This window comes from Anopheles coustani, chromosome 3, assembly GCF_943734705.1.
Source record: "Anopheles coustani chromosome 3, idAnoCousDA_361_x.2, whole genome shotgun sequence".
Lineage (NCBI taxonomy): Eukaryota > Metazoa > Arthropoda > Insecta > Diptera > Culicidae > Anopheles > Anopheles coustani.
The window spans coordinates 33,135,512-33,163,091 of record NC_071288.1 but is presented as its reverse complement, the minus strand read 5'-3'; the positions used below and the strand labels follow the sequence as shown (position 1 = coordinate 33,163,091).

Genomic DNA, 27,580 nt, shown 5'->3' with positions numbered 1-27,580 from the left:
TCATTATGGTAATTTACTTTTCTACAAGTATTCTGGGAATGGATCATTAAGCAGTTACTCGGCAACGTAAGTATTTTGAATTTGAAGATACAATTATGTTCTAATGAACACTCATGACCTTTTTTCTTTTACAATTCAGTACCAACACAGAAAACGAGGCAAATGTTTTGAACGATCGTTCAACAAAGGTGGGATGTGCTCTAGTGCAGTGGAACGACGCAAGCAGGGGAACCATCTACATGGTGTGCGACTTCTCAGCCAACGTCATTGTAGGCCAACCAATTTTCACAACTGCAGCTTCTGCAGGCGAAGGATGTGCAACGAAAGACATGACATACGCATCGCTTTGCGCCGCCTAACATTGTCACGCGTCTACACGTTAATTGCTCAACCGAAAAGTGGTCAGTACTTGACGCATGCTATTTCTCGACATTCGTCTAATCACGATGATGAGTAATTGAAATAAAAGCAATCACCCTGAAAGTGAAAAATTATATACCAGTTTTCAGAAGATGTATGATGGTGTCCTTGTGGTGCGAGCAAACCAAACACTTTGGACTTCAGTTAGCTACTGTTTATTAACACCTTGTCGTCCGGAGTCTCCACTGTGGAGACGTGGAAAACGTACTGACTGACTACCAATCACTCTATATTCGGGTGATGACAGTTCTGAGGGCATCGTTAATAAGTGTCGTTAATTCTGCTGACGGAAAGTAATGAAACAACGATCACTACCGAACAAACCCTCCGGTATGAACAGTAAATTTAAATTTTGGACGTTATCATGGTATAATATAAGAAATATATAAAATTCTTGTGCCACGGTGTTAGTGGTTAAACTCCTCCTAAACGGCTGAACCATTTTTAGTAAAGCTTTGCACACATGTTCTTTTGGCATGAGAATAGGCTTTTAGCGATAGCTCATGTCTGGAAAATTTATATTTTAATGTAAAAATAATGTAAGTTAAATGACATATGTATTTGTGTATCAGTTTTTCGTGTTTATTGTTATTCGCATTGCATCGAGATTGCTCTCAGTTCGATCGCCATCTACGATGCTATGCGAATAATGACAAAAACAAAAGAACTGATACATAAATACATATGTCATTTAACTTACATTATTTTTTATTTTTTAGTACGTTTAGGCAAAAACTTTTGTTTTGAAAATTTATTTTTTCATTTAATTTATTCCTCTTTCGTTCAAATTCTTAGGAGTGGTCGCTTTGTGGAACGGTTAGTTGGGGGGGGTAAAAGAAACCCCAAAAACCCTCAAAAGAATGGCAGAACCCCAAATTTCCCGACCACACCCCGGTCAGTCGTTGGCTGCCATCTTTTTGTCTTTGGCCCGGGCTGGCCGCGGGATGGTGGCTTCGATTTTCCATTTCCATTTCGATTATTTCTTTACCAACCTCATAAAACTCGATTCCATTACGGGCGAACGGTGGCGGGCCGAAACGGGGTGGGAAAAAAGCCACAAAACCGAATGGGAAAGTGTCAACTTTTGGTAGACAACGGTCGGGAAGAGGGAAGTAGGCCCGAGGCACCAAATCAAAAGTAAACCAAATTTTTGTTTATAGCAAATGACTTCAAATTGATTCGGCGTGTTCATCATTGAGCGGATTTTTTCGGGCGGTTATCGTGCTAGGAAAATGAACTGTCCTTTAAAAAGGAACGTTCTACGGAGACGAAGAGCCTCAAAGCACAATCAACAAGCAGAATAACTTAAGTTAAGCTTAGCTTACAGAGAAACAAAAACAAACCTGTCACCTCGCGATTGTACGATTTAAATAACACTCAATAAACAAAACGTCTCGGATTCGCGAAAAGCGACATGCTGGCGCAACATAAATCATGCAAGCGGGACTGTTGGAGAAAAAAGGATGGAAAACCGGAACGAAGAATGAGGTAATGGACAGGGCTTCCCTCCGTACGCCGGCAGCACAAATAAAGTATTCGATTTATTAGCAGCTGTTATGGCCACGCGAGGCATAAGCTTATGCTCGCGGAAAACCGATGAAACGGATGTTTTCAGTAGGGCTTTCATAAATAACGTTTGCTGGAAAGCCGACCGTGGCATGGTAGGGAAAATCCAAGGCCAATCTTCGCGACTACAAGAACGCTGAAGAGATTGTTAACGTCTCGACTTTTGATCAGACTGGTGGAACGAGATTTATCACCGTTGGTGGAGTTCTGTTGAAGGAACTTCTTATCTTAAAGGATTTACAAGCAGCACATTACAAATTGTTTATTTTTTCTTGGGAAGTTTTTTTTTTAAAGAAACACTTTAAATGGCATCCTATTCAAAAAACTTCCTTTAGCAATACAGCAGTACAAAATGACTAGCAAAGCATGATAAGACATTTTGTTCAGGGATAAGTTATAAAGAATTATCCATTTATTATCCACCCCAGGTTTGGATGGAAACTTTTTGTTTAATTTGACGATAAAATTGATCTCCATGACGCCATTAGGCACGAAAGTCAAGCTCAATCACCGGGAAAAACGTGACCGAGCGGTCGGAAAACTTTGCCTCCTCCTCCGACGGCAACCGCACCAACGTTCAACCTCAACGCTAACTTCCTAACGAACCCACTAATTTGGTGTCAGACAGTCAGTGTTTGGGGAGACTAGGATACTGAGAGACCGGAGCTTATACGTCGAAGACCAGAACAAGGAGCGAAGGAAAGCGGTTAGCTGGGGCTTTATTGGTGTTTTTTCTCGGAAGCAATCGATCAGGCTAAGGCATAGTTAGCAACTAGCGCGAGAGGATGAAGATCGTACGAATTTGTACGAACAACCCAAAACAAGTTCAATTGTCACATGGGATGAGACAATTTCTTATGGAACTAATTTCCGGGAAAGCTTTCACGAATGTTCATGATATATTGCTCATCGCATTATGCTCATCGTAATGTAAGGAATTATTTAATAATGTTCATTAAGGAATAGGTCGTTAAATGAAGTATTCATCTTAAACTAACCATCTCTTGAAGTCGTATTCATCATACGCACAACGCTCATCTCATATTCATTTTACAGCAACACACTTTTCATTTGCCTCAAAATCAACTCGGACCCATCATGTGGATTCTTTCAATCTTCTCATCCATTCACTACCTTTCCCACGCAAACCTCAGCGGGCCTTTTGTATCCGTAGACTTTCTCGATTAGCTCGCCGTGCGGCGGACGAAATTTGTTGATGAAAAGGTACATCGTTTAATTTAATATCCGTTACAAATATGCGGCGGCCGAAAGGAAGCATCTGCGCGTCTACCATTCCTTTTTTCGCCTTCTCATCCACCCTTGAAACGAACTCATTTACGCGCAAGGTAAGAAGAATGTAGAACGCCATACTAGAGCAGAAAAAATTCTGAACATCGTGACTGGACCGAAAACACTCAAGGTGTGCTCGACAAAAGGTTCCCTGGAATTGCGCTCGTACTCAAGCCAACTTCTCTGGCGTATCTTTTTTTTTAATAGAATCGCAAAAATCGTAACATAAAAAGTGGGGAGTAAAAACACCCCGCCCTTTCTCGGACGATGGAGGAAAACATTCATAAAACTTTTCATTTTCTGTTGTGGCAGCGCGTCTCGTCTCGGTGAATTTTCCATTTTTTTTTTTTTTTGCCGGAGCGTGCTCGTTGGCCCATCCTTTTTTTTGGGACCCACGCCATGCGAAAGCTGAAGGAAAATCCCGCTTCAACCGGAGCATGATTCGGAGTATGATTCTTCCACCGGATCGTGAGTTTATGCACCTTACAAGGATGATGATGATGATGCTGATGTTCGGGTGCGCTCATATGATGACGTTGCTCACGCTTATGTTACAGTCCAATTTCCTTCTCGGGTAATTTTTTTCCTTCCATTTCACTTTTCATTTTCCCATCGACGCTGGACGCGTTTGTTGTTGTAGCGTGCTTGCGCGAGAGGTCTGTGTTCCACAAGTTTCCCCTTTTCCAGGAACGCACCGAACGCGAGCAGTGAACCGAAAAGGCGTGTGATACACACGACCGGGAGTTTCCACGCGAATTGAAAACGAGATGGAAAGTCTTTATCAAACTGATTGGCTGATTATTTCGGTGAGTACACCGCTCCTCGGTCCCACGACACATCCACCACGGCGGGGTGTCGGAAATGAAGCCAATAAAGGGATTAAATTTAGTATGTAAAAAGGAAGATAAAATAATTTCCCAAAATAAGTACACACACACACGCAACCACAACTCTCCATGTGTGGGCACTTTCTCCGAAAGATGGAAAGAGAATGAGGCGCGTGTTAAAGTGGGAAGTAGCTCGCTTTGTGGGAAGTAGGACGTTCCTGCCGTTTGCCGCTAGAAAAGCAGCTTCGTATTCATCACGGAACGGCCTACGCGCAAATACGCGCACCCAGAGGAATTTCATATTCCGGACAAAAACATCGCCATGCAGCAAAAACCCGGAGCCACAATGTGATGCGTACGAATAAGTCCCCGGCACACCGAACGCCGGGCATGAAGCATGATTAAATAATACCGAGAATCGTCTGAAAGAGCAAGGAGCAACCAGAAGAATAAAAACGAAACACACGACGACCTAACCCAGGACGATTCCAGATGCTCTCTGGCGTCCTTTCTGGGCCGGTTTGGTGAGGTTCAGGGTCTGGAAAAAAGTAACCAAAAGAAAACATTCACTCTTCGGCACCTGTGTGGCCAACTTTGCCCGGGGGCGCTGGGGGCGGAAATTGAAAAACTTCACCGACTACGCACGCAGACGACGCTAGAGGGAAAAGCGAGCATTTTCCCTCGCAATTGGAATCTAAAATCGAACTCCTGCCTCCCGGGGGGAGGTGGGGGTGACATGCGTTGGCGAAAGGTAGGGCGACTTCAATATTCGATCAGCTGGGTTTTTGAAAGGAATGTTTGTGTAATAGGCGCGAGCGAATTATTATTTTGAGTTCTCGGAAAATGAGACTCCACTTTCTTTTCTACAAATACCTTGACAACAAGCTCACAAGGTGTTAATGGGGCACCATATGGGGTTCACCAATTCTAAGGAATTCGGATGGCATATATTTTTGATTGCATCAAAATCATCCAGTTTATTTAATTCGCTTTGCAGATGTGATTTAAGCGGGGCAGCCATTTTCAAATTCAATTAAATGACCCTAATGCTTTTTCAGAATTCATTTATTTAAAACATCTTCGGAAATTTATGTAATAGATACGAGAATCATTTTCAATTTCACTTCAGCAAACTCGTTGCGAACGTGTTTTTAAGCCGCGTTTTTCCTCCAATTACTCAAACCACTCTCCAGAGTGGCCTTGCAACGCGATATAATTGCTGGTAAATGTCGGTAAAACGAAAAAACTGCCCACCATCCAGCGTCAAAAAACCCTTTCGAACCATGCAGCACCGAATCTGTCAGCATTGCGCCACAGTGTGCCACCATTCCGGTGGATGTTCGGCGGCCCGACAAGTATAGTAAAGTTTCAAAAAACCGGAATCATTCGAATACCTGCCCGAGTGCCACTTGGGGCTGACTAAATGTCAACCCCACCGTTTATCTGTGTCGGACTGCACCTTTTTCTGTTAATTTCCAGGTACGGAATGCTGGTTTGGTCATTCCGGTCCTGGCGAAACATTCACGGTGGCCCACTTTGCACCGGCCGAAGACCTTCGGTTCGCCGTTCGTCTGCCATTTGTGCGGCAAGGGGTAGTAATTTAATTTTCGTTCTAATTTAAACTTTTAATTGCCGATTTTTGTTTTATGTTGTTTTTTTTTTGTTCTTTTTGTCTAACGGAAATTCAACGTTCAGTTTCGAATGCGGGCTTTTCAGCAAGAAGCATTGCATCAACAAATCCGTGGCGACATCGTGCGATCGTGGTAATGTTCGCTCCTACAAATGTTGAATGTTGGCAAATGCTTATACTGGTTTCGGATAGCGTTTTTTGTTCCTTGCCGTTGGCGTAGAAATTTGAAATTTCCACAATTTGTTCGTTGTTGATTCTTCTTCATATTTCAATTGATAACAATTGTTATTCCAGATCAAAATAATTGTTTTTTTTGGTTTATTTCAACAAGATTGTATTTATCATGAACGAGGAGCATTCAATCATTCTGGTTTAATTTAACTGTTAATCTTATCAATAACCAGTTTATACAGAGCAGAGCGTAAGAGTAAAAGAGGGGTAGCACAATAAGATGGATTTTAGATACAAACAAGAACACTTCTTGAAAAATCTCAAGTTATCATTGTTATGTTTTGTGCTTTGCTTCAAACACGCTCTATTTTACTTTTAACAACTATTAAGAAGGCATGAGAAACATTATGGGATAAGCATAAAAGCTCTGAAAATTCTATGATAAAGCAAGTGTTTCTCAGTTAATGGGTTGAATATCTTGTATATTTTCAAAAAACTGATCCGCCTCGAATGAAATTGAACTATTATCTTCTTCTGAAGAAAGGTTTGCTACTGTTATCGTGAAAGTTTTCAAGCCAAGAAGCTATCTGTTTCAGGCTGTTATTTGTGACGCGAAATAATTTTTTTAATAAATACTGTAGTTCCATAGTAGACCTTTAACTTCCTTCCCTTTCTATTCGTTCCGCGTACGGCTACCAGAGCGAATGAGTAAAATCAATGATAAGTGGTATGACACGCGACCTTTAGGCACATTTTTATTCCTTCGATTGGCCACTAACGATTGAGTGCGAACCTCATACCAAACGATCCGAAGAGATCATTGCGCGGACCGTTTGTTAAAAGTCTTTGCCGATATGTTCACGAGCCCATCACTTTTTGACATACTCGAACTTACGGTCGAACAGTTTGTACCCACATCAAACATGCCCGCACTGTCCCGGGTCAAGGGAAAACTGGATCCAGCCGGGCAGTAGCTAAAGAAGGATCCCGGAGTGAGAAGGATATTTCTTCCGGGCAAAAAGCAAAGCCAAAGGTTAGCTTCGTATCCAGGGGCAGAAGAAGTAACCGCATCCTAAACGGGGATAATTTGGGACTGCCCACTCTTAAAACCCACCGTGTCCCCGACCAGTTGAAGTGGAAAAGTGTCACCCGGAAGCTCGCTGCCCCCCAGGTGGGAAAATCCATCGATGCGTACCGAAATCGTTGCCACCGGAGATGGAGGATAAAACACCATCGATCAACCCATCAGCGTCGCTTCCAGCTTGAACACACACACACGCACACATGAGTCACGTCGTCGAGGAGCCCAGTGCCAATGAATCACACCGACAGCGGAGTCGTTTTCCACTTAGCACCATCCCTTGCGGAGATTTTCCGTTCGGTGACATTTTACGACAGTGCAAACCCTTTCCGACGCGCGCGGAGGTATCTGTCTTAAGGCACCGGTTGTGTTCCGAGAAGTGTAGGAAGAGGGGAAGGAGAATCCTGCAGCAGTCATGAGTCTCTCGGTGGCGTTTACATGTCGATTTAACGACATTTTGATTGCACAGCCCTAGCACCGTCGGTACCCATTTTCTTCACGCTTTTCCAACCCATCGAAGGAGCGCTGTCTCCTCAGTTGGAGATCCCTTCCGAGAGGGTACCTGTGTGTGTGTGTGTGTGCGTGCGTGTATGTATGCGCGAGTGAATTGAAGAAGAGTTCTTGTCGTCAAACATCGCCGGCCGTAGGGAACCCGCTTTACGACACCAGGCGGCTTTGGCAGACGGAAAACTACGACACTCGACACTGCGGACAAGGAAAGCAATAAAACAAGGATTAAAATGGCGCACAGCTTGTGTGTGTGTGCCTCCCCCTTTCCGAGCCCGTGCTCGGTTTTTCCTGGTTTATTTTTGTTTTCTCCTTTTTAACCTCACTTTGTTTATCTACAGGTTTGAAGCTCCACGAATGGCGCGAAAGACACCTCCCTAGGAGGGCTTCTCGAATGGGTGGTTCGCACACTAATGGACGTCACTCGGATTGCTCAATTTACTACAGGCCGACTGGAAGGGAAAATTCAAATTGAAAGCTTCCCGGTGTTCATGTGTTTTGGGATTCTGCCCCTCCCCACCCCGGCCCCATTTTTGTCTGCATGTTCCACCCTCGACGTGACGTTTGTAAGTGTTTTCCCAGCGGCAACGAGAAATGGCAAATCTGCCGGATGTGTTGGGGAACATGAAATGAAAAGGAAAAACACACGGGAAACCTCCCATCGACAAGTCAGCAGATTTCTATCGCGGTTCCGCAACTATCCTTGGGGCCATATTTTTTCCCCCGAAAAAAGGACATCTTTCGAAGAGGGGGGGCTGACAACAAAAGGGCAACGGATGGGGCAAGAAAGCTATTTTCTTTCGTGGATTGTTGGTTGGAGGAAGCGCCAAGTTTTCACTTACAGCACGCGAAACAAAGAGGAGGTACAAAGTCACGAATGCGTTGTGGTCCCCTTCTAAAATTTGGAGCTTTTTTCCAAAGCACTGCCCTAGAAGATGGAACGTAAGTTTAGAAAATAAATTTATGAATCCGCATAGTAAAAAGGGAAAATTGAAAGGTACTTGAAGGTTAAATAAACATTTTACGGCTTCACAGCTTCAAACTGTGGAATATTGTCATTTGAAGGCTCCTACCATACTAAAGACAAGGAAATAACCTTCAATACGAATTTTGGTGAGTAAAAGTTAGATCAGAAGATTTCAATTTCTTATAACAAACTGATCCCTCTGTGTTCTGGAACATATTAATTATCCTAACAATAAAATCCCCTATCTTTGTTACGATCAGGGGCTTTATATTGTGATTGCAAAACATTGAAACGAATGCGAGTTAAGCGAGTAACGAGTTTCTTTTTCAAAACCCTGCCAAAGTACCTCAAACCGAGCACCGAATTCCTACGGGGAAAGTTCAATGCATGCATAAACTTTGATGCGAAAAGTTTGTAAATTCATCCATAATCAGTGTACCAAAGAGAAATCGGGAGCAATCGACCACTCATCATATCAATTCATGCAAATTGCTACGCCTACCGCACACATCCGCCCTTTCTTCAAGGTGAATCAAATAATTGAAAGCAAAACTTTTGTACCATTTCTTTCCTCTCGTTACCAGCGACCGTAAGTTTTCACTGTCCTTTGGTGTCAAGCGGAATCAAGGTTTGGGGAGAGAGAAAGAGGGGTGATTGGCCCAGTCAATAGGCGATCTCAGCCGACTCCTTGCGTGGATGAAGAAAACTTTCTAACCTGCCTTCCCGAACTGCTCAGAAGTAATGAATAGCTTCGTTTTGGATGGAGACGTGAAAATTGATAGAATCGCTCCCTGGACAGGACTTTTCCAGGCAACGGAAGGAGGGAAAGATTTTACCTTTTAGTTTCACAATGCTTTTTGCATTCCGTCCTTCCGTTTGACCGTTTTGAGCAATGGCAGAACAATCCAAAGAAATTGTTATCTCAGCACGTGGAGAACGAAATAGAATACGAAGAGCAGCGTTGGCGCTAACGAAGATTTGCATAAATTTGTTTAACTTTCGTCCAAACCACCACGTTTAAATTACAGTAGAAAATGTAACCAAGATCACCGTCCCTAAGTTGAGATCATCAATTTACAATTCTGAATGTTTTAACTTAAATCGTTGCTAATCACATGGTCAAGTAGTAGGTTAACATCCCAAGCAAAAGGAGTGAAAACTCGTTATATTGGGCCCCCGTCCGTAGTGATCTCATTGCATAGCTTTTTTTCTCATTCCGAACTAATTTTACGAACCAAAGCTTGTTCGCTTAAGTTGCTACTCTGTAAATGACTTCGTTTCATTCTGGCATTTGGTTTACAACTACTTTTATTATCAAGTTCGCACGATTGATCACATATTATGTACAATATATTTAATAATCTTACCCTACGTTACCCGGGGACAGTCTTATTGCGATTTTTAATTTAAATTTGATTCATGAAACACTACATAGCTTCTCTTTGTTCTACATCACATGGTAGATATATTTTTTATTGGAACTTTTTTATTTTAATGGCGGTAATAACTACACGCACAGAGAATTCTCTTGGAAGAGTCAAAAGAAACAGTTACACGAATAGATGCAGCAGGTAAGACATATGTAACATTCATTTACGTGAAGATAGCGATAAGGACGAGAGTGTGTACTAAGGGGAGGAGCAAGAATACTGTGTAACCACGCTGAATTTCCTTTTGGCCTGGTAGCCAGCAACCGCTTCTCACGAACGAACATTATTGTTACAGTCTGTAATAAAAAGCAAATAAGGATACTTGTTATTGGTGTTACCAAAAAAAGATATGCTCAAATTGTTCTCAATCCTAATTAATTTTATGCAGCCTCTTTTATATCAGAACGCCCTAGTTCAATGCGTAGGTATTAATCAATGATAATTCATCAGTGTGTAAACGATAGATAATAATATGATCATCATTAACAGAGGCAGTACAATGGGTGAGATAACGGAATTCATAATTTGAAAACTATATGATGAAACTTACTTTTATCATCAAGCCATGTGTTTGTCCAAGTACTTCATGTTACAACCTGGAAAATGAAACGATATTCATGTGAGAATGGTGGTACATAAAGATACAATGGATTGAAATCCGATTCCCAAGAAACACCCAACGTTGTGCAGCCTCTTTTTTGTCAGAACGCCCTAGTTCAATGCGTAGGAGTTAATCAATGATAATTCATCAGTGTGTAAACGATAGATAATAATATGATCATCATTAAAAGAGGCACAACAACCAGTGAGACGATAACGGAATTCATAATTTGAAAACTATATGATGAAACTTACTTGTATCATCAAGCCATGTGTTTGTCCAAGCACTTCATGTTACAACCTGGAAAATGAAACAATATTCATGTGAGAATGGTGGTACATAAAGATACAATGGATTGAAATCCGATTCCCAAGAAACACCCAACGTCGTGCAGCCTCTTTTTTAAGTCAGTTCGCCCTAGTTCAATGCGTAGGAGTTAATCAATGATAATTCATCAGTGTGTAAACGATAGATAATAATGATCATCATTAAAAGAGGCACAACAACCAGTGAGATGATAATGGGATTCATAATTTGAAAACTATATGATGAAACTTACTTGTATCATCAAGCCATGTGTTTGTCCAAGTACTTCATGTTACAACCTGGAAAATGAAACAATATTCATGTGAGAATGGTGGTACATAAAGATACAATGGATTGAAATCCGATTCCCAAGAAACACCCAATGTCGTGCAGCCTCTTTTTTAAGTCAGTTCGCCCTAGTTCAATGCGTAGGAGTTAATCAATGATAATTCATCAGTGTGTAAACGATAGATAATAATGATCATCATAAAAAGAGGCACAACAACCAGTGACATGATGCGAGATTAAAATTGTTGGAACAGTTTGATGAAACTTACTCGTCCAAACCATGCTGCACTAATTCGCCGTTTTTCTGACTCTCCCGGTCCTCTCATCACTTTTACGCCGTCGGCTTGGCGGCAGCAGCAGCAGCGGCAGCGGCAGCCTGGGCCTTCTCCTCGCGGATGCGATCCTTCTTGAGAACACCGTAGTAGGCGCGCTTGTCAGCCGGCGTCTGGAAGCGACCGTGGCCGATCTTCGACGAGGTGTCGATGAACTTGAGCTTGATCTGTTCCAGGGCGGAACGCTTGGTGTGCACCAACAGCGATTTGCGGAGTGTGATGACACGACGCTTAGCACCGATGCAGCATCCCTTGACCATCACAAAGTCCTGGTTGATCTCACCGTAGTACGGGAAACCACCCATCGGCGTGATCGACTTGTCGGTAAGATCGTACTCGGTAGAAGCGCTGTTCTTGATGACCTGGAAACGAAGAATGGCAAACAAAAGCAAACCAATTAGTATTTTCCCTTAACACGATTCACAGTAGAAGCTTAGCTCTGGTTTGCTTGAAAATGATCAGTCCTATCATTCGGCACACATCGTGTATTCATTTGTGTCGTATAGGAATAGTAATTGATGTCGGTGACACAGAAAAAATCATCATAAGTATTTTAAAACTACCACGTTTGATGAAGTGGATTACGAGCTTGGAATGCATTTGCTTACCTTTCCATCCTTGGTGTGGATACCGGCTCCAATGCGGTAAATCTTCTTGTTCAGCTCCGTACGGTGATGGTAACCCTTCTGACCGGCACGGGCCACCGTGAAGGCGACACGCGACGGATGCCACGCACCGATACAAGCGACCTTACGCAGACCCTTGTGCGTCTTGCGCGGCAGCTTCTTCGTGTGCCAACGGCTGGTCACACCCTTGAAACCCTTGCCCTTGGTGACGGCCACGCAGTCGACCATCTCGTCCTGACCGAACACCTGCGACACCGGGATCGGCTTCTCGAGGTGCTCCTTCACCCAGTTCACCTTATCCTCGATGGAGCCACCGTTCAGCTGGATCTCGATGATGTGTGCCTTCTTCTGGCCTTGCTTAATCAGACGAATCTATAGAATACATTGGATACAGGTTGGAAAAGTTAGTATACCACGCGACTAATAAATCAACAATTCTCTCTGGTTCTAATCGAATAGCAGAGATGTGCTGTGAGCAGTATGGTTTATCTCCGTGATCACTGTCCAGAGGACGTACGACGAAGTTCAAGGAATATACCGTTCATCGCCACGCTACCGTGAGGAAGGGGCAATATGTTTTGCGACACCGAGGAACAGTCATGGATTGAACTACCATGGCCGGCCCCCGAGCACGTTAGAAGCCCTGATGAGCGCCGGAGCACAACACCAGGACCCCCGTGGGGTAACGAAATCATGTCGCTTGTTTATCACTATTAGATAAGAAATAAGAGAAAATCCGAACTTACCTGCGAGTGGGCGATGACACGGATGAACTTGCAGTAACGGACCATCTTCTTGAACGTGTCCTCGATGGTCTTCTTGCCCAGATCGTCGGTCCATTTCTTCGACGCCTTGGTGAAGGCCCGCTTCTTGCTCACGTGCCTTCAGGAGGACGAAACGAAAATTCGATGTGCAAAAGCTTCCACACTTTTTCGAGCGCTTACGACGAGCCCTTGTACTGAGGAATGGCCACAATCCGACACGTCGAGCACGTAGTAGATATGCATTTTGGCGCCATTCGTCCTCACACGCGTCAACAAAAAAGACTGACGGAAGAGAAGAAAAGGAAGCCGGCCTCATCACGGCGAATGAATGGAGTCTATCGCTCGGGGCCACCGGAAACGATCTCCATACATCCGTAGCACCGTGAGCGGAGAACTACATGCTTCCTCGGCATGGTCACCAGAATTCTCAACCGGTACCAAGAGAGTTCAGTACACACCCTCCAATCCTTTCGGAAAGGAGGTCGAGAATGTTGGCTTACATGACCGTCTGATAAAGCTCTCTTACAACGATCGAAGAGCTGTGCGATTTGGTGGTTAATGAAGTGGTCTTACTTGTAGTGGAAATCAACACAATCAAGATCTCTTGAAAGTGATCGTCGCGCAACAACGAAAACACTACAAATACGAATGCATCGCCCTCGAAAGATTTCGATGAATTTACGCAAGGCAAAGATATCAGAAGGAAGGACAGCAGATGTAAAAAGTTCTCAAACAGGATTGTTCAGACGACTTGTTTTACAAGAAAAGCTTCATCATAAAATCTTTGCGCCGGGGAAATAATGCGTAAATTCATCGGAACTTCTCGTATAGATTTACCTCAGTTTCGTCTTATACATCTGTTGGTGGGACAAAACTTACCAGTTCTTATAGAAACGACGACGGCACTCCTCCGACAAATGCTGAGCCCAAACGTTGCACAGGGCACGAGGTCCGAACGGAGTCTCGATGTATCCGACGGCACCAACCACAATGATCGGGGGAGTTTCGAGGACGGTAACCGCTTCCACAACCTCCTTCTTGTTGATCTCTAAAATAAGAGAGAAAACAAGAACGATATTCTTGTAAAGCACCGTAGCAAAAGCGAGTCCCCACCAGATCCCAATACAAGGCATCACAACCGCGTGTTTCCTTGAAACTTCAGTCCGCCCTAGTTCAATAGGTTATGTATTAATCAATGAAAATTCATCAATATGTAAATTAAGAAGCCTAAAGGCTCAAAGTTTCTAAAAACCGTAAAAACAACAACAACATCAATATGTAAACGATGCAAAGTCATTAAAAGGAGCACACGTTATTGCCAAGCGCAATAGAACCAAATCCGACGATAACTTACTTGAACCCGGTCGATCGGCTTCGCGGACGATGTGCGTCATACCGGCCTTGTACGCCAGGTAAGCGGTCAAATGGACCGGTTTCGTGGGGTCATCCTTCGGGAATGCCTTTATTCTGCCCTGGTGCCGCGAGGCACGCTTCTTCGGGTAGAACGCCATGGAACCATGGCGAGGTGCTGAGAACTTACGATGAGACTGCAAAGGCACAACGCACAAAAGTGAGGTTAGGGACGTGCAGAAAAACGTGGCTTATGCACTTGGATACGGATGCAGCTTTTTCCAACCAGAAAAAAGGCATTCTAACAAGCACACTAATCAACGGCCATCCGGCAAAAGTAACACAAGTTATCCAGCAAGAATCGATTGAAATAAATGAATTGTAGATCCACATTGTGGCCACACAGATTAATGTATTTTCAACACTCACCATCTTCAGACAAAAGTACGTCTACCTTCCTCGAGGTACAATGCGTAAAAGAATGCGTGTAAGGAAATGACAACCGATCTAACCTCTGCAAAATGACAAGCAACCTCTTGACATCTTCGAAACTACAAGAAAATCAAGGTTGATAAAGCGTCTCGTAGCGGTAGTTCAAATGTTATATATATCTTAGACATGCAATAATGAACCGAACGAATGAAAATGAAAATCCCGTTAGTTCCACTAAATATTTGGAACCACTCAAATTAAATACTTTTAACTTACGATTACCGCTCATAATCAATTATGCCAATATTAAAAGTTATGACTAAGTCAACATGTTCATAAAGTGGAATTTCATCAAATTTTATCATATGAATAGAAACTTAACAAATATAACACCGTTCCTTCAATAATTATATGCAATATTTTATTGGTCTTAATATTATAGCTACAAAAATGAAAAGTGACTTGAACAAACAAAACATAGATTATCTTATTTTTTTGACTTGGCACTTCCTGCGGGTCGTGCTCTCTTTTTCCGGCTTATTGAGTCACTGGCCGATTCCTCCGATGCCTCGGTGCTTGTTTCTAGCTTTTTTAGACGCTTACTGGCTCTAGTTTGATGTAGGTGATGGTCATTATCATCCTGTGCAGGTGATGTAACAGTTGGTGCTTCCTCTAGAACAGTTGATGTAAGATTTTTATTTTGGGCTGGACCCTTTCGTGGCCGTTTAACATTGGACTTTGTGCCATCCGTCACAATAGTTTGATCTGGATCAGATGTATCTACAGCCTTCCTTCTGCCCCTAGCAGCCGTCGTAGGTTTGTCACACGCCACTTGCGCTTTTGGTGATTCGGTGTTGTTTGCCTTGTTGTTTTGAGTTGATTCTTCTGACTCCGCTCCTCTACGCGGGGTCAACGTTTCGGAGAATTTTGCTTCATCCCGCCCGCTTATAGTGCTTGTTTCCGGAGCGTTTTGATCTGGATCAGTAGTAGTTACAGCTTGCCTTCTTAGAGCCCTTCTGCCCCTAGCAGCCGTCGTAGGTTTGTCAGACGCCACTTGCGCTTTTGGTGATTCGGTGTTGTCTTCCTTGTTGTTTTGAGTTGATTCTTCTGACTCCGCTCCTTTACGTAACGTTTCAGAGGATTTTGCTTCATCCCCTCCAGTTAACACACTTGTTTCCGAAGCTTTTTGATCTGGATCAGCGATATTATCCACCTTCCTTCTTGGAGCCCTTCTGCCCCTAGCAGCCGTCGTAGGTTTGTCAGACGCCACTTGCGCTTTTGGTGATTCGGTGTTGTCTTCCTTGTTGTTTTGAGTTGATTCTTCTGACTCCGCTCCTCTACGCGGCGTCAACGTTTCGGAGGATTTTGCTTCATCCCCCCCTGTTAACACACTTGTTTCCGGAGCAGTTTGATCTGGATCAGGACAATCTACTGCCTTCCTCCTGGGAGCCCTTCTCCCCTTAGCAGCCGTCGTAGGTTTGTCAGACGCCACTTTCGTTTTTGATGATTCGGTATTGTCTACCTTGTTCTTTTGAGTTGATTCTTCTGACTCCGATCCTTTACGTAACGTTTCAGAGGATTTTGCTTCATCCCCCCCAGTTAACACACTTGTTTCCGAAGCTTTTTGATCTGGATCAGCAGTTGTAACCGCCTTTCTCCTGGGAGCCCTTCTGCCCCTAGCAGCCGTCGTAGGTTTGTCAGACGCCACTTGCGCTTTTGGTGATTCGGTGTTATCCTCCTTGTTCTTTTGATTTAATTCTTCTGACTCCACTCCTTTACGTAACGTTTCAGAGGATTTTGCTTCATCCTCCCCAGTTAACACACTTGTTTCCGAAGCTTTTTGATCTGGATCAGCGATATTATCCACCTTCCTTCTTGGAGCCCTTCTGCCCCTAGCAGCCGTCGTAGGTTTTTCAGACGCCACTTGCGCTTTTGGTAATACGGTGTTATCTTCCTTGTTGCTTTGGGTTGCTTCTTCTGCCTCCGTTCCTCTACGCGGCGTCAACGTTTCGGAGGATTTTACTTCATCCCCCCCAGTTAACACACTTGCTTCCGGAGCTTTTTGATCTGAATCAGCAGCATAAACCGCCTTTTTCCTGGGAGCCCTTCTGCCCTTAGCAGCCGTCGTGGGTTTGTCAGACGCCTCTTGCGCTTTTGATGATTCGGTGTTGCCTTCCTTGATGTTATGAGTTGTTTCTTCTAACTCTGTACCTCCACGCGGTCTGCCTCTGGCGCGTTTCACTTTGGTAATAATATCTCCGACAATATTCGGAGAGTTGAACTCTTTCACCATCACTTCGCTTTGGAATAGAACCTTGCGTCGATCATTCCCACTTTGCATATCCATCGAGTCTTCGGGCAGAGGAGAAACCTCAGGAAGCTTCGGTTTGCAAAACTTGAGTTCTGGCGATGCTCCCGCAAGCTCATTTACGCAAAGTGTTTTTATTTTGTTTCGTGACGCTCGAGATGGTAATATTCTGCGCTCAAGACCAACATCTTTGGCCTTGCTGGCTTCTTTAACATGGATTTTTGTAGTAATTTCATCTAGAATATCGAAATACTGTGCATCAGTCACTTTCTTCGTCGGGCTTGGATGCTCAGGTGTTTTGAGGCACTGCTTCTTTGAAAATAAACGACGCTTTGGAGCCGGGATTAAAGGTGTTTTAAAATTACTCCCTTGCTCTATCGCATCATTTGTCGCATCAGCAGCGTTGTTCAGAAGCTCATTGTGTGATGGTGTTTTAAACAACTCCTTCACCCCAACCAAGTTGAGGGACGCACGGGTATCGTCATTAAAGGGTGTTTTCGGCAATGCTTTTATGTCAACCAAGTTCAGATTCGTATTGGTTTTTGGCGATTTTGTCAGCTCTGAATCAATGTTATCAAGCAACGATGAGGCAAGCTGCATTGTCCGTTCATCTTGGCGAGTACTAAATGAAAGAAAATAAGACAAGTTCAAATGGGTTTACTAAAAATTAACACAATTAAATTGAAAGATTTTCTAATTCGGAATCTGTTGAAACCGATTGTAAAACAAGCCGTAAATAGCAAATAGTAAAATAAATCCTCACCTAACAACTTCCTGAATTTCCCCTTCTTGATCGTCTGATGGGGTCATAACAATTTCATCATCCACGTTGTTTTTGGTAGGACTGCAACATAGAAAATAAAATATGTCAGAAAATATTCTTAAAAACTCTTCCATTAAGCAAGAATCTGTTGAAATTGAGTGTAAAACAAGCCTTAAAAAGCGAAAAGGAAAATAAATCCTCACCTAACGGCTTCCTGAATTTCCCCTTCTTGATCGGCTAGTGGAGTCATAGCAATTTCTTCATCCACGATGTCGTTCGTCGTAGGACTGTAACATAGGAAATGAGAAAGGTAAGAAAATATTTTTAAATAGTCTTGCATCTAGCAAGATTCTGTTGAAATTGATTACAAAACAAGCCATAAAAAGCGAAAAGGAAAATAAATCCTCACCTAACGGCTTCCTGAATTTCCCCTTCTTGATCGGCTAGTGGAGTCATAGCAATTTCTTCATCCACGTTGTTTTTCGTAGGACTGTAACATAGAAAATAAAATATGTCAGAAAATATTCTTAAAAACTCTTGCATTAAGCAAGAATCTGTTGAAATTGAGTGTAAAACAAGCCTTAAAAAGCGAAAAGGAAAATAAATCCTCACCTAACAACTTGCCGAATTTCCCCTTCTTGATCGTTTAGTGGAGTCATAACAATTTCACTATCCACGATGACGTTCTTCGTAGGACTGCAACATAGAAAATGAGATATGTCAGATATTCTAAAATAGTCTTGCATCAAGCAAGAATCTGTTGAAATAGATTACAAAGCAGGCCGTAAATAGCGAAAAGGAAAATAAATCCTCACCTAACAACTTCCTGAATTTCCCCTTCTTGATCGTCTAGTGGAGTCATAGCAATTTCTTTATCCACGATGTTGTTCGTCGTAGGACTGTAACATAGAAAATGAGAAAGGTAAGAAAATATTTTTAAATAGTCTTGCATTAAGCAACAATATGTTGAAATTGATTACAAAACAAGCCGTAAATAGCGAAAAGGAAAATAAATCCTCACCTAACAACTTCCTGAATTTCCCCTTCTTGATCGGCTAGTGGAGTCATAGCAATTTCTTCATCCACGACGTCGTTCGTCGTAGGACTGTAACATAGAAAATGAGAAAGGTAAGAAAATACTCTAAAATAGTCTTGCATCTAGCAAGATTCTGTTGAAATTGATTACAAAACAAGCCGTAAAAAGCGAAAAGGAAAATAAATCCTCACCTAACAACTTCCTGAATTTCCCCTTCTTGATCGGCTAGTGGAGTCATAGCAATTTCTTTATCCACGATGTTGTTCGTCGTAGGACTGTAACATAGAAAATGAGAAAGGTAAGAAAATATTCTAAAATAAACTTGCATCTAGCAAGAATCTGTTGAAATTGATTACAAAACAAGCCGTAAATAGCGAAAAGGAAAATAAATCCTCACCTAACAACTTCCTGAATTTCCCCTTTTTGATCGTCTAGTGAAGTCATAGCAATTTCTTTATCCACGATGTTGTTCGTCGTAGGACTGTAACATAGAAAATGAGATAGGTAAGAAAATATTCTAAAATAGTCTTGCATCTAGCAAGAATCTGTTGAAATTGATTACAAAACAAGCCGTAAAAAGCGAAAAGGAAAATAAATCCTCACCTAACAACTTCCTGAATTTCCCCTTCTTGATCGGCTAGTGGAGTCATAGCAATTTCTTCATCCACGATGTCGTTCGTCGTAGGACTGTAACATAGAAAATGAGAAAGGTAAGAAAATATTTTTAAATAGTCTTGCATCTAGCATGATTCTGTTGAAATTGATTACAAAACAAGCCGTAAATAGCGAAAAGGAAAATAAATCCTCACCTAACAGCTTCCTGAATTTCCCCTTCTTGATCGGCTAGTGGAGTCATAGCAATTACGTCATCCAAGATATTGTTCGTCGTAGGACTGTAACATAGAAAATAAAATATGTCAGAAAATATTCTTAAATAGTCTTGCATTAAGCAAGAATCTGTTGAAATTGAGTGTAAAACAAGCCTTAAAAAGCGAAAAGGAAAATAAATCCTCACCTAACAACTTCCTGAATTTCCCCTTCTTGATCGTCTAGTGGAGTCATAACAATTTCACTATCTACGATGACGTTCGTCGTAGGACTGTAACATAGAAAATGAGAAAGGTAAGAAAATATTCTAAAATAGTCTTGCATCTAGCAAGAATCTGTTGAAATTGCTCGTGAAACTAGCCGTAAATAGCGAAAAGGAAAATAAATCCTCACCTAACAACTTCCTGAATTTTCCCTTCTTGGTCGTCTGTTGGGGTCATAACAATTTCATCACCCTCGTTGTTTTGCGTAGGACTGCAACATAGAAAATGAAATATGTCAGAAAATACTCTAAAATAGTCTTGCATTAAGCAACAATATGTTGAAATTGATTACAAAACAAGCCGTAAAAAGCGAAAAGGAAAATAAATCCTCACCTAACGGCTTCCTGAATTTCCCCTTCTTGATCGGCTAGTGGAGTCATAGCAATTTCTTCATCCACGATGTCGTTTGTCGTAGGACTGTAACATAGAAAATGAGAAAGGTAAGAAAATATTTTTAAATAGTCTTGCATCTAGCATGATTCTGTTGAAATTGATTACAAAACAAGCCGTAAATAGCGAAAAGGAAAATAAATCCTCACCTAACAGCTTCCTGAATTTCCCCTTCTTGATCGGCTAGTGGAGTCATAGCAATTACGTCATCCAAGATATTGTTCGTCGTAGGACTGTAACATAGAAAATAAAATATGTCAGAAAATATTCTTAAATAGTCTTGCATTAAGCAAGAATCTGTTGAAATTGAGTGTAAAACAAGCCTTAAAAAGCGAAAAGGAAAATAAATCCTCACCTAACAACTTCCTGAATTTCCCCTTCTTGATCGTCTAGTGGAGTCATAACAATTTCACTATCTACGATGACGTTCGTCGTAGGACTGTAACATAGAAAATGAGAAAGGTAAGAAAATATTCTAAAATAGTCTTGCATCTAGCAAGAATCTGTTGAAATTGCTCGTGAAACTAGCCGTAAATAGCGAAAAGGAAAATAAATCCTCACCTAACAACTTCCTGAATTTCCCCTTTTTGGTCGTCTGTTGGGGTCATAACAATTTCTTTATCCTCGTTGTTTTTCGTAGGACTGCAACATAGAAAATGAAATATGTCAGAAAATATTCTAAAATAGTCTTGCATCAAGCAAGAATCTGTTGAAATAGATTACAAAACAGGCCGTAAATAGCGAAAAGGAAAATAAATCCTCACCTAACAACTTCCTGAATTTCCCCTTTTTGATCGTCTAGTGAAGTCATAGCAATTTCTTTATCCACGATGTTGTTCGTCGTAGGACTGTAACATAGAAAATGAGATTGGTAAGAAAATATTCTAAAATAGTCTTGCATCTAGCAAGAATCTGTTGAAATTGATTACAAAACAAGCCGTAAAAAGCGAAAAGGAAAATAAATCCTCACCTAACGGCTTCCTGAATTTCCCCTTCTTGATCGGCTAGTGAAGTCATAGCAATTTCTTTATCCACGATGTTGTTCGTCGTAGGACTGCAACATAGAAAATGAGATTGGTAAGAAAATATTCTAAAATAGTCTTGCATCTAGCAAGAATCTGTCGAAATTGATTACAAAACAAGCCGTAAATAGCGAAAAGGAAAATAAATCCTCACCTAACAACTTCCTGAATTTCCCCTTCTTGATCGGCTAGTGGAGTCATAGCAATTACGTCATCCAAGATATTGTTCGTCGTAGGACTGTAACATAGAAAATGAGATAGGTAAGAAATTATTCTAATATAGTCTTGCATCTAGCAAGAATCTGTTGAAATAGATAGTAAAAAAGCCGTAAATAGCGAAAAGGAAAATAAATCCTCACCTAACAACTTCCTGAATTTCCCCTTCTTGATCGGCTAGTGAAGTCATAGCAATTTCATCAACGAGGTTATTGTTCGTCGTAGGACTGTAACATAGAAAACAAGATAAGTAAGAAAAAGTTCTAAAATAGTCTATCATCAAGCAACAATAAACTTAAAATTGCTCGTGAAACTAGCCGTAAATAGCGAAAAGGAAAATAAATCCTCACCTAACAACTTCCTGAATTTCCCCTTCTTGATCGTCTAGTGAAGTCATAGCAATTATGTCATCCACGATGTTGTTCGTCGAAGGACTGCAACATAGAAAATGAGATAGGTAAGAAAATATTCCAAAGTAGTCTTGCATCTAGCAAGAATCTGTTGAAATTGATTATAAAAAAGCCATAAATAGCGAAAAGGAAAATAAATCCTCACCTAACAACTTCCTGAATTTCCCCTTCTTGATCGGCTAGTGGAGTCATAGCAATTTCTTTATCCACGATGTTGTTCGTCGTAGGACTGTAACATAGAAAATGAGAAAGGTAAGAAAATATTTTTAAATAGTCTTGCATCTAGCAAGATTCTGTTGAAATTGATTACAAAACAAGCCGTAAAAAGCGAAAAGGAAAATAAATCCTCACCTAACAACTTCCTGAATTTCCCCTTCTTGATCGGCTAGTGGAGTCATAGCAATTTCTTTATCCACGATGTTGTTCGTCGTAGGACTGTAACATAGAAAATGAGAAAGGTAAGAAAATACTCTAAAATAGTCTTGCATCAAGCAAGAATCTGTTGAAATTGATTACAAAACAAGCCGTAAATAGCGAAAAGGAAAATAAATCCTCACCTAACAACTTCCTGAATTTCCCCTTTTTGATCGTCTAGTGAAGTCATAGCAATTTCTTTATCCACGATGTTGTTCGTCGTAGGACTGCAACATAGAAAATGAGATTGGTAAGAAAATATTCTAAAATAGTCTTGCATCTAGCAAGAATCTGTCGAAATTGATTACAAAACAAGCCGTAAATAGCGAAAAGGAAAATAAATCCTCACCTAACAACTTCCTGAATTTCCCCTTCTTGATCGGCTAGTGGAGTCATAGCAATTTCTTCATCCACGATGTCGTTCGTCGTAGGACTGTAACATAGAAAATGAGAAAGGTAAGAAAATACTCTAAAATAGTCTTGCATCTAGCATGATTCTGTTGAAATTGATTACAAAACAAGCCGTAAATAGCGAAAAGGAAAATAAATCCTCACCTAACAGCTTCCTGAATTTCCCCTTCTTGATCGGCTAGTGGAGTCATAGCAATTTCTTTATCCACGATGTTGTTCGTCGTAGGACTGTAACATAGAAAATGAGAAAGGTAAGAAAATACTCTAAAATAGTCTTGCATCTAGCATGATTCTGTTGAAATTGATTACAAAACAAGCCGTAAATAGCGAAAAGGAAAATAAATCCTCACCTAACAGCTTCCTGAATTTCCCCTTCTTGATCGGCTAGTGGAGTCATAGCAATTACGTCATCCAAGATATTGTTCGTCGTAGGACTGTAACATAGAAAATGAGATAGGTAAGAAAATATTCTAAAATAGTCTTGCATCTAGCAAGAATCTGTTGAAATAGATAGTAAAAAAGCCGTAAATAGCGAAAAGGAAAATAAATCCTCACCTAACAACTTCCTGAATTTCCCCTTCTTGATCGGCTAGTGAAGTCATAGCAATTTCATCAACGAGGTTATTGTTCGTCGTAGGACTGTAACATAGAAAACAAGATAAGTAAGAAAAAGTTCTAAAATAGTCTATCATCAAGCAACAATAAACTTAAAATTGCTCGTGAAACTAGCCGTAAATAGCGAAAAGGAAAATAAATCCTCACCTAACAACTTCCTGAATTTCCCCTTTTTGATCGTCTAGTGAAGTCATAGCAATTATGTCATCCACGATGTTGTTCGTCGAAGGACTGCAACATAGAAAATGAGATAGGTAAGAAAATATTCCAAAGTAGTCTTGCATCTAGCAAGAATCTGTTGAAATTGATTATAAAAAAAGCCGTAAATAGCGAAAAGGAAAATAAATCCTCACCTAACAACTTCCTGAATTTTCCCTTCTTGATCGTCTAGTGGAGTCATAGCAATTTCTTTATCTACGATGTTGTTCGTCGTAGGACTGTAACATAGAAAATGAGAAAGGTAAGAAAATATTCTAAAATAGTCTTGCATTAAGCAAGAATCTGTTGAAATTGATCGTGAAACAAGCCGTAAATAGCGAAAAGGAAAATAAATCCTCACCTAACAACTTCCTGAATTTCCCCTTTTTGATCGTCTAGTGAAGTCATAGCAATTTCTTTATCCACGATGTTGTTCGTCGTAGGACTGTAACATAGAAAATGAGATAGGTAAGAAAATATTCTAAAATAGTCTTGCATCTAGCAAGAATCTGTTGAAATTGATTACAAAACAAGCCGTAAATAGCGAAAAGGAAAATAAATCCTCACCTAACAACTTCCTGAATTTTCCCTTCTTGATCGGCTAGTGGAGTCATAGCAATTACGTCATCCAAGATATTGTTCGTCGTAGGACTGTAACATAAAAAATGAGATAAGTAAGAAAATACTCTAAAATAGTCTTGGATCTAGCAAGATTCTGTTGAAAAAGATTGTAAAAAAAGCCGTAAATAGCGAAAAGGAAAATAAATCCTCACCTAACAACTTCCTGAATTTCCCCTTCTTGATCGTCTAGTGGAGTCATAGCAATTACGTCATCCACGATGTTGTTCGTCGAAGGACTGCAACATAGAAAATGAGATAGGTAAGAAAATATTCCAAAGCAGTCTTGCATCTAGCAAGAATCTGTTGAAATTGATTATAAAAAAGCCATAAATAGCGAAAAGGAAAATAAATCCTCACCTAACAACTTCCTGAATTTCCCCTTCTTGATCGTCTAGTGGAGTCATAGCAATTTCTTTATCCACGATGTTGTTCGTCGTAGGACTGTAACATAGAAAATGAGAAAGGTAAGAAAATATTCTAAAATAGTCTTGCATCAAGCAAGAATCTGTTGAAATTTATTACAAAACAAGCCGTAAATAGCGAAAAGGAAAATAAATCCTCACCTAACAACTTCCTGAATTTCCCCTTCTTGATCGTCTAGTGGAGTCATAGCAATTTCTTTATCCACGATGTTGTTCGTCGTAGGACTGTAACATAGAAAATGAGATAGGTAAGAAAATATTCTAAAATAGTCTTGCATCTAGCAAGAATCTGTTGAAATTGATTATAAAAAAAGCCGTAAATAGCGAAAAGGAAAATAAATCCTCACCTAACAACTTCCTGAATTTCCCCTTCTTGATCGACTAGTGGAGTCATAGCAATTTCTTTATCCACGATGTTGTTCGTCGTAGGACTATAGAAAATAAGATAAGTAAGAAAATATTGTTAAATAGTAATTCAACTCAAAAGTGAGAAAAAATAAACAAATATTCTAACCATAATACTTCCTCCTGATCAACATCGTTTTGTTGTTGTGTTTGTGTAGCAAAGGCCATATCATTGTCTGTTATCCCAACACTGCAACAAATAGAAAATAATAAAACGAATTTTAAAATATTCATTTACATAAAACAAGAAAAAAGAAAAAAAAAATCTAACCTTAGAGCTGCCTGATTGTCCTCTTTCGATCCTTCCGATGTCAATGGCCGGTCGCTAAGATCAGTCAAATCGTAAGTTCGGTTGTTTGGATCCTCCTTGAAGGAATCTTCGGTCAATAGGAGACTCTCGTCGATTTCGGCAGTGATATCCAACTGTGGCCGAGATGTGTTTAATGAAGTATAAGCACTGCTTATAAATTTCCTTGTATCACGGAGTGATTGTCTCAGATAAGGCGAGCAACCTGTTGCCTGTACAGCTACGTAATTCGCCTCGGTCTCCTCACCATCACTAGCCAGCAGTTCATCCTCATTTAGGATCGGTTGTTCCTCCCCTCCGGAGCCTGTTTCAGAGTCACTAGCTAACAGTGCTACCTCATCTATATCGGCTGTGGCCAAACAGTCGATCTCCGAATTCCGTTCCAGCGGTTGGGCGTCAGATTTGGGCAAATCCTTGACAGTGTCTTGCTCAGGAAGTACCGCGGCAGCTGTTTGCGTTGATCCTCCACCGTCAACAAAAGATTCGTGAGGGGTGACATCCGAATACTTTGCCGAGCGGACCTGAGTCGTTCGGTTTGGTTTTTTTATAACAGTTTCTACGTTGAAGAGTGCAGTTGGCTGTGTTGCAACGAAAATGGAATCCAACATAGCTACAGAGCTTTGGAGTGCATCAACTACATTAATATCGCTGTGTGCCTGATTCACCAGGACAGGTCTATCTGATACATGTTCCTCCTTTCCTTCCTTGCAAGAAGCATCAATGTTTGGTAAATTGGTGACATTATCTCCAGCCACCTCTGGCAGCGATGAGCTTTTATTTACCACTATTCGTGTCGCCGATGGTCCTTGGGCCAGTGGTTTCTTCGAGCCGAGTGGAGTTTTTGGGGTAAGCAAATTCTCTCTTGGAGTCTTCGGCAGTCGTGCTGACCTTGCTTTTAAAGAAGTGTTTCTATTTATCGGTGTTGCTGGTGAGTCTTGTGTTTGTCCTTTCTTTACACTGATGGGAGTTGTGGAGCCGAATTTCAATTTTTGGCTCCGCGGTGTTCCTCGTGCAAAGCTAGTATCAATCGATGAAATTTGTGTTTTAGACAGTGGCGTACTCGATGATGCCTTGGAAGCGGAAACGTTTGATGAATTTTGTAGTGCAGATTTGAGTAACTTCTTTGAGGTCGATGTTGGAACTTTTCGAACCGAGCTTGGTGTTCCGCTTACTTTCGTTGGACTCGGAGTGACGAGGTTAATGGATGTCAGAATGCGTGGCGACGGTTTTGGGGTTGTACTAGCTAATTTTGGACGCTTAGCAGTAGGAGTAGTGAGATCAATTAGATACATGCTGTGCTCTGGGGTAGCAAACGAACAGTTCTTGGACCGCAATGGCGTGCGCTTGACTGCAGAAAGGGGTTTTTTGCAGTTTGCGTGCCTGCGTTCTTTTTCACTTGAGAAGGGTGTGCCAGAAACCATCAATAAATCCATAAAATTTGACTGTTTTTTACGTTTTGGAGTTTTTTCTACTGTGGCTGGTGTAATCAAGTTTTCCTTGTGCTCTACCGCGGGAGTGGCTATCGAATCAGACGCTAGTTGCTGCGGAGTGTTTGTCACTGATTTCATCTCACCGTGGGTGATATCCGCTTCCGTAAGATCTTCGTCGCAGCTACCTAAACCATGTTTGACCAATTGATCTACGTCGAATGCAGCGCTGTAATGGAAATGTGCCCAACATGATTAGCAAAACATATGTTGACTACATTTAATCGAAATAAAGGAGAACTGAAAACATTTCGCACCAGAGTTATATATGTAAACATTGCATAAAGAACTGCAACTGAGAAGCACACATCCTTTCATTGTGAGGTTTGTCAATTTCTTACCTGTGAATTGTACGTCTCTGCCGGATAGCACGTAGCAGCATACAAACGGATCTGCGGCCAGATGGTTTTGCAACGAAGTCCTCGGCACTACGTACGCGTCGCAATGAAGTCCCATCCCTATTGCTCTCGGCACTTTCAAGACGCCATTTAAAATAACACCCTGCCACTTCAATGGTATCATTGGTTTGCAGTGTGGCTTTGGTTTGCAACGGAACGCCGTTAACCACGACAGGGTTTACTTTAGAGTAGTTGTAAATATATGCCTGAAACATAACACAGCGCCGGTGTTAAAGGTGTATCCTAACAAACGAATACGCTGTAGCTTACCACATTCGATTTCCGCGCCACAACTACTTTGCAGTGTAGCCTTTCGCATGAATTCATAATCCGGAATGTATTCAACGGATGTGTGCCGAATGTAAACTCTTTGTTTTTGATAACGATACTTTTCAACGGAGCCAAACTTCCTGCTTCTAACATCAACAGCGTCGAAACACACGAGGCCTGCATTTTCACAAACTTTTAACACAAAAAA

The 27,580-nt window shown here is 41.3% G+C and overlaps 2 protein-coding genes across 3 annotated transcripts; both read right to left on the bottom strand.

Annotated features, from left to right (window-relative positions):
- Positions 1–9,895: 9,895 nt before the first annotated feature.
- On the bottom strand, positions 9,896–14,653 carry LOC131271527 (large ribosomal subunit protein uL3). Of its 2 annotated transcripts, XM_058272981.1 has the most exons (10): positions 14,586–14,653; positions 14,161–14,353; positions 13,686–13,854; positions 12,789–12,924; positions 12,025–12,414; positions 11,354–11,778; positions 11,050–11,095; positions 10,745–10,790; positions 10,440–10,485; positions 9,896–10,185 (listed from the first exon to the last, which is right to left on the bottom strand). In XM_058272981.1, the coding sequence occupies exons 1-6, from the start codon at positions 14,586–14,588 to the stop codon at positions 11,416–11,418; spliced, it is 1,254 nt and encodes a 417-aa protein (XP_058128964.1). In that variant the 5' UTR covers positions 14,589–14,653; the 3' UTR covers positions 9,896–10,185; positions 10,440–10,485; positions 10,745–10,790; positions 11,050–11,095; positions 11,354–11,415. The 2 variants fall into 2 exon arrangements, with proteins under 2 accessions (XP_058128964.1, XP_058128966.1); XM_058272983.1 differs by lacking the exon at positions 10,745–10,790.
- Positions 14,654–17,655: 3,002 nt separating this feature from the next.
- Positions 17,656–27,555, bottom strand: LOC131259600 (uncharacterized). The gene is made up of 37 exons (XM_058261139.1): positions 27,373–27,555; positions 27,046–27,308; positions 25,182–26,873; positions 25,020–25,100; positions 24,853–24,936; positions 24,647–24,730; positions 24,441–24,524; positions 24,236–24,319; positions 23,824–23,907; positions 23,618–23,701; positions 23,412–23,495; positions 23,205–23,288; positions 23,000–23,083; positions 22,794–22,877; positions 22,588–22,671; positions 22,382–22,465; positions 22,176–22,259; positions 21,970–22,053; positions 21,765–21,848; positions 21,558–21,641; positions 21,353–21,436; positions 21,147–21,230; positions 20,941–21,024; positions 20,532–20,615; positions 20,326–20,409; positions 20,120–20,203; positions 19,711–19,794; positions 19,505–19,588; positions 19,299–19,382; positions 19,093–19,176; positions 18,887–18,970; positions 18,681–18,764; positions 18,475–18,558; positions 18,272–18,355; positions 18,069–18,149; positions 17,863–17,946; positions 17,656–17,740 (listed from the first exon to the last, which is right to left on the bottom strand). Exons 1-37 carry the CDS (start codon positions 27,553–27,555, stop codon positions 17,656–17,658), a joined length of 4,989 nt encoding a protein of 1,662 aa, XP_058117122.1.
- Between the last annotated feature and the right edge of the window lie 25 nt (positions 27,556–27,580).

Excerpts from the sequence above, each read along its gene's own strand:
- LOC131271527 (XM_058272981.1), bottom strand. Across the intron at positions 13,855-14,160 it reads AGCCGATCGACCGGGTTCAA|AGATCAACAAGAAGGAGGTT; the intron begins GTAAGTTATCGT and ends CTCTTATTTTAG. Across the intron at positions 12,925-13,685 it reads CGTCGTTTCTATAAGAACTG|GCACGTGAGCAAGAAGCGGG; the intron begins GTAAGTTTTGTC and ends GTCCTCCTGAAG.
- LOC131259600 (XM_058261139.1), bottom strand. The coding sequence starts at position 27,555 with ATGCAGGCCTCGTGTGTTTCGACGCTGTTGATGTTAGAAGCAGGAAGT. Across the intron at positions 22,260-22,381 it reads GAAATTCAGGAAGTTGTTAG|TCCTACGACGAACAACATCG; the intron begins GTGAGGATTTAT and ends TCTATGTTACAG. Across the intron at positions 22,054-22,175 it reads GAAATTCAGGAAGTTGTTAG|TCCTACGACGAACAACATCG; the intron begins GTGAGGATTTAT and ends TCTATGTTACAG.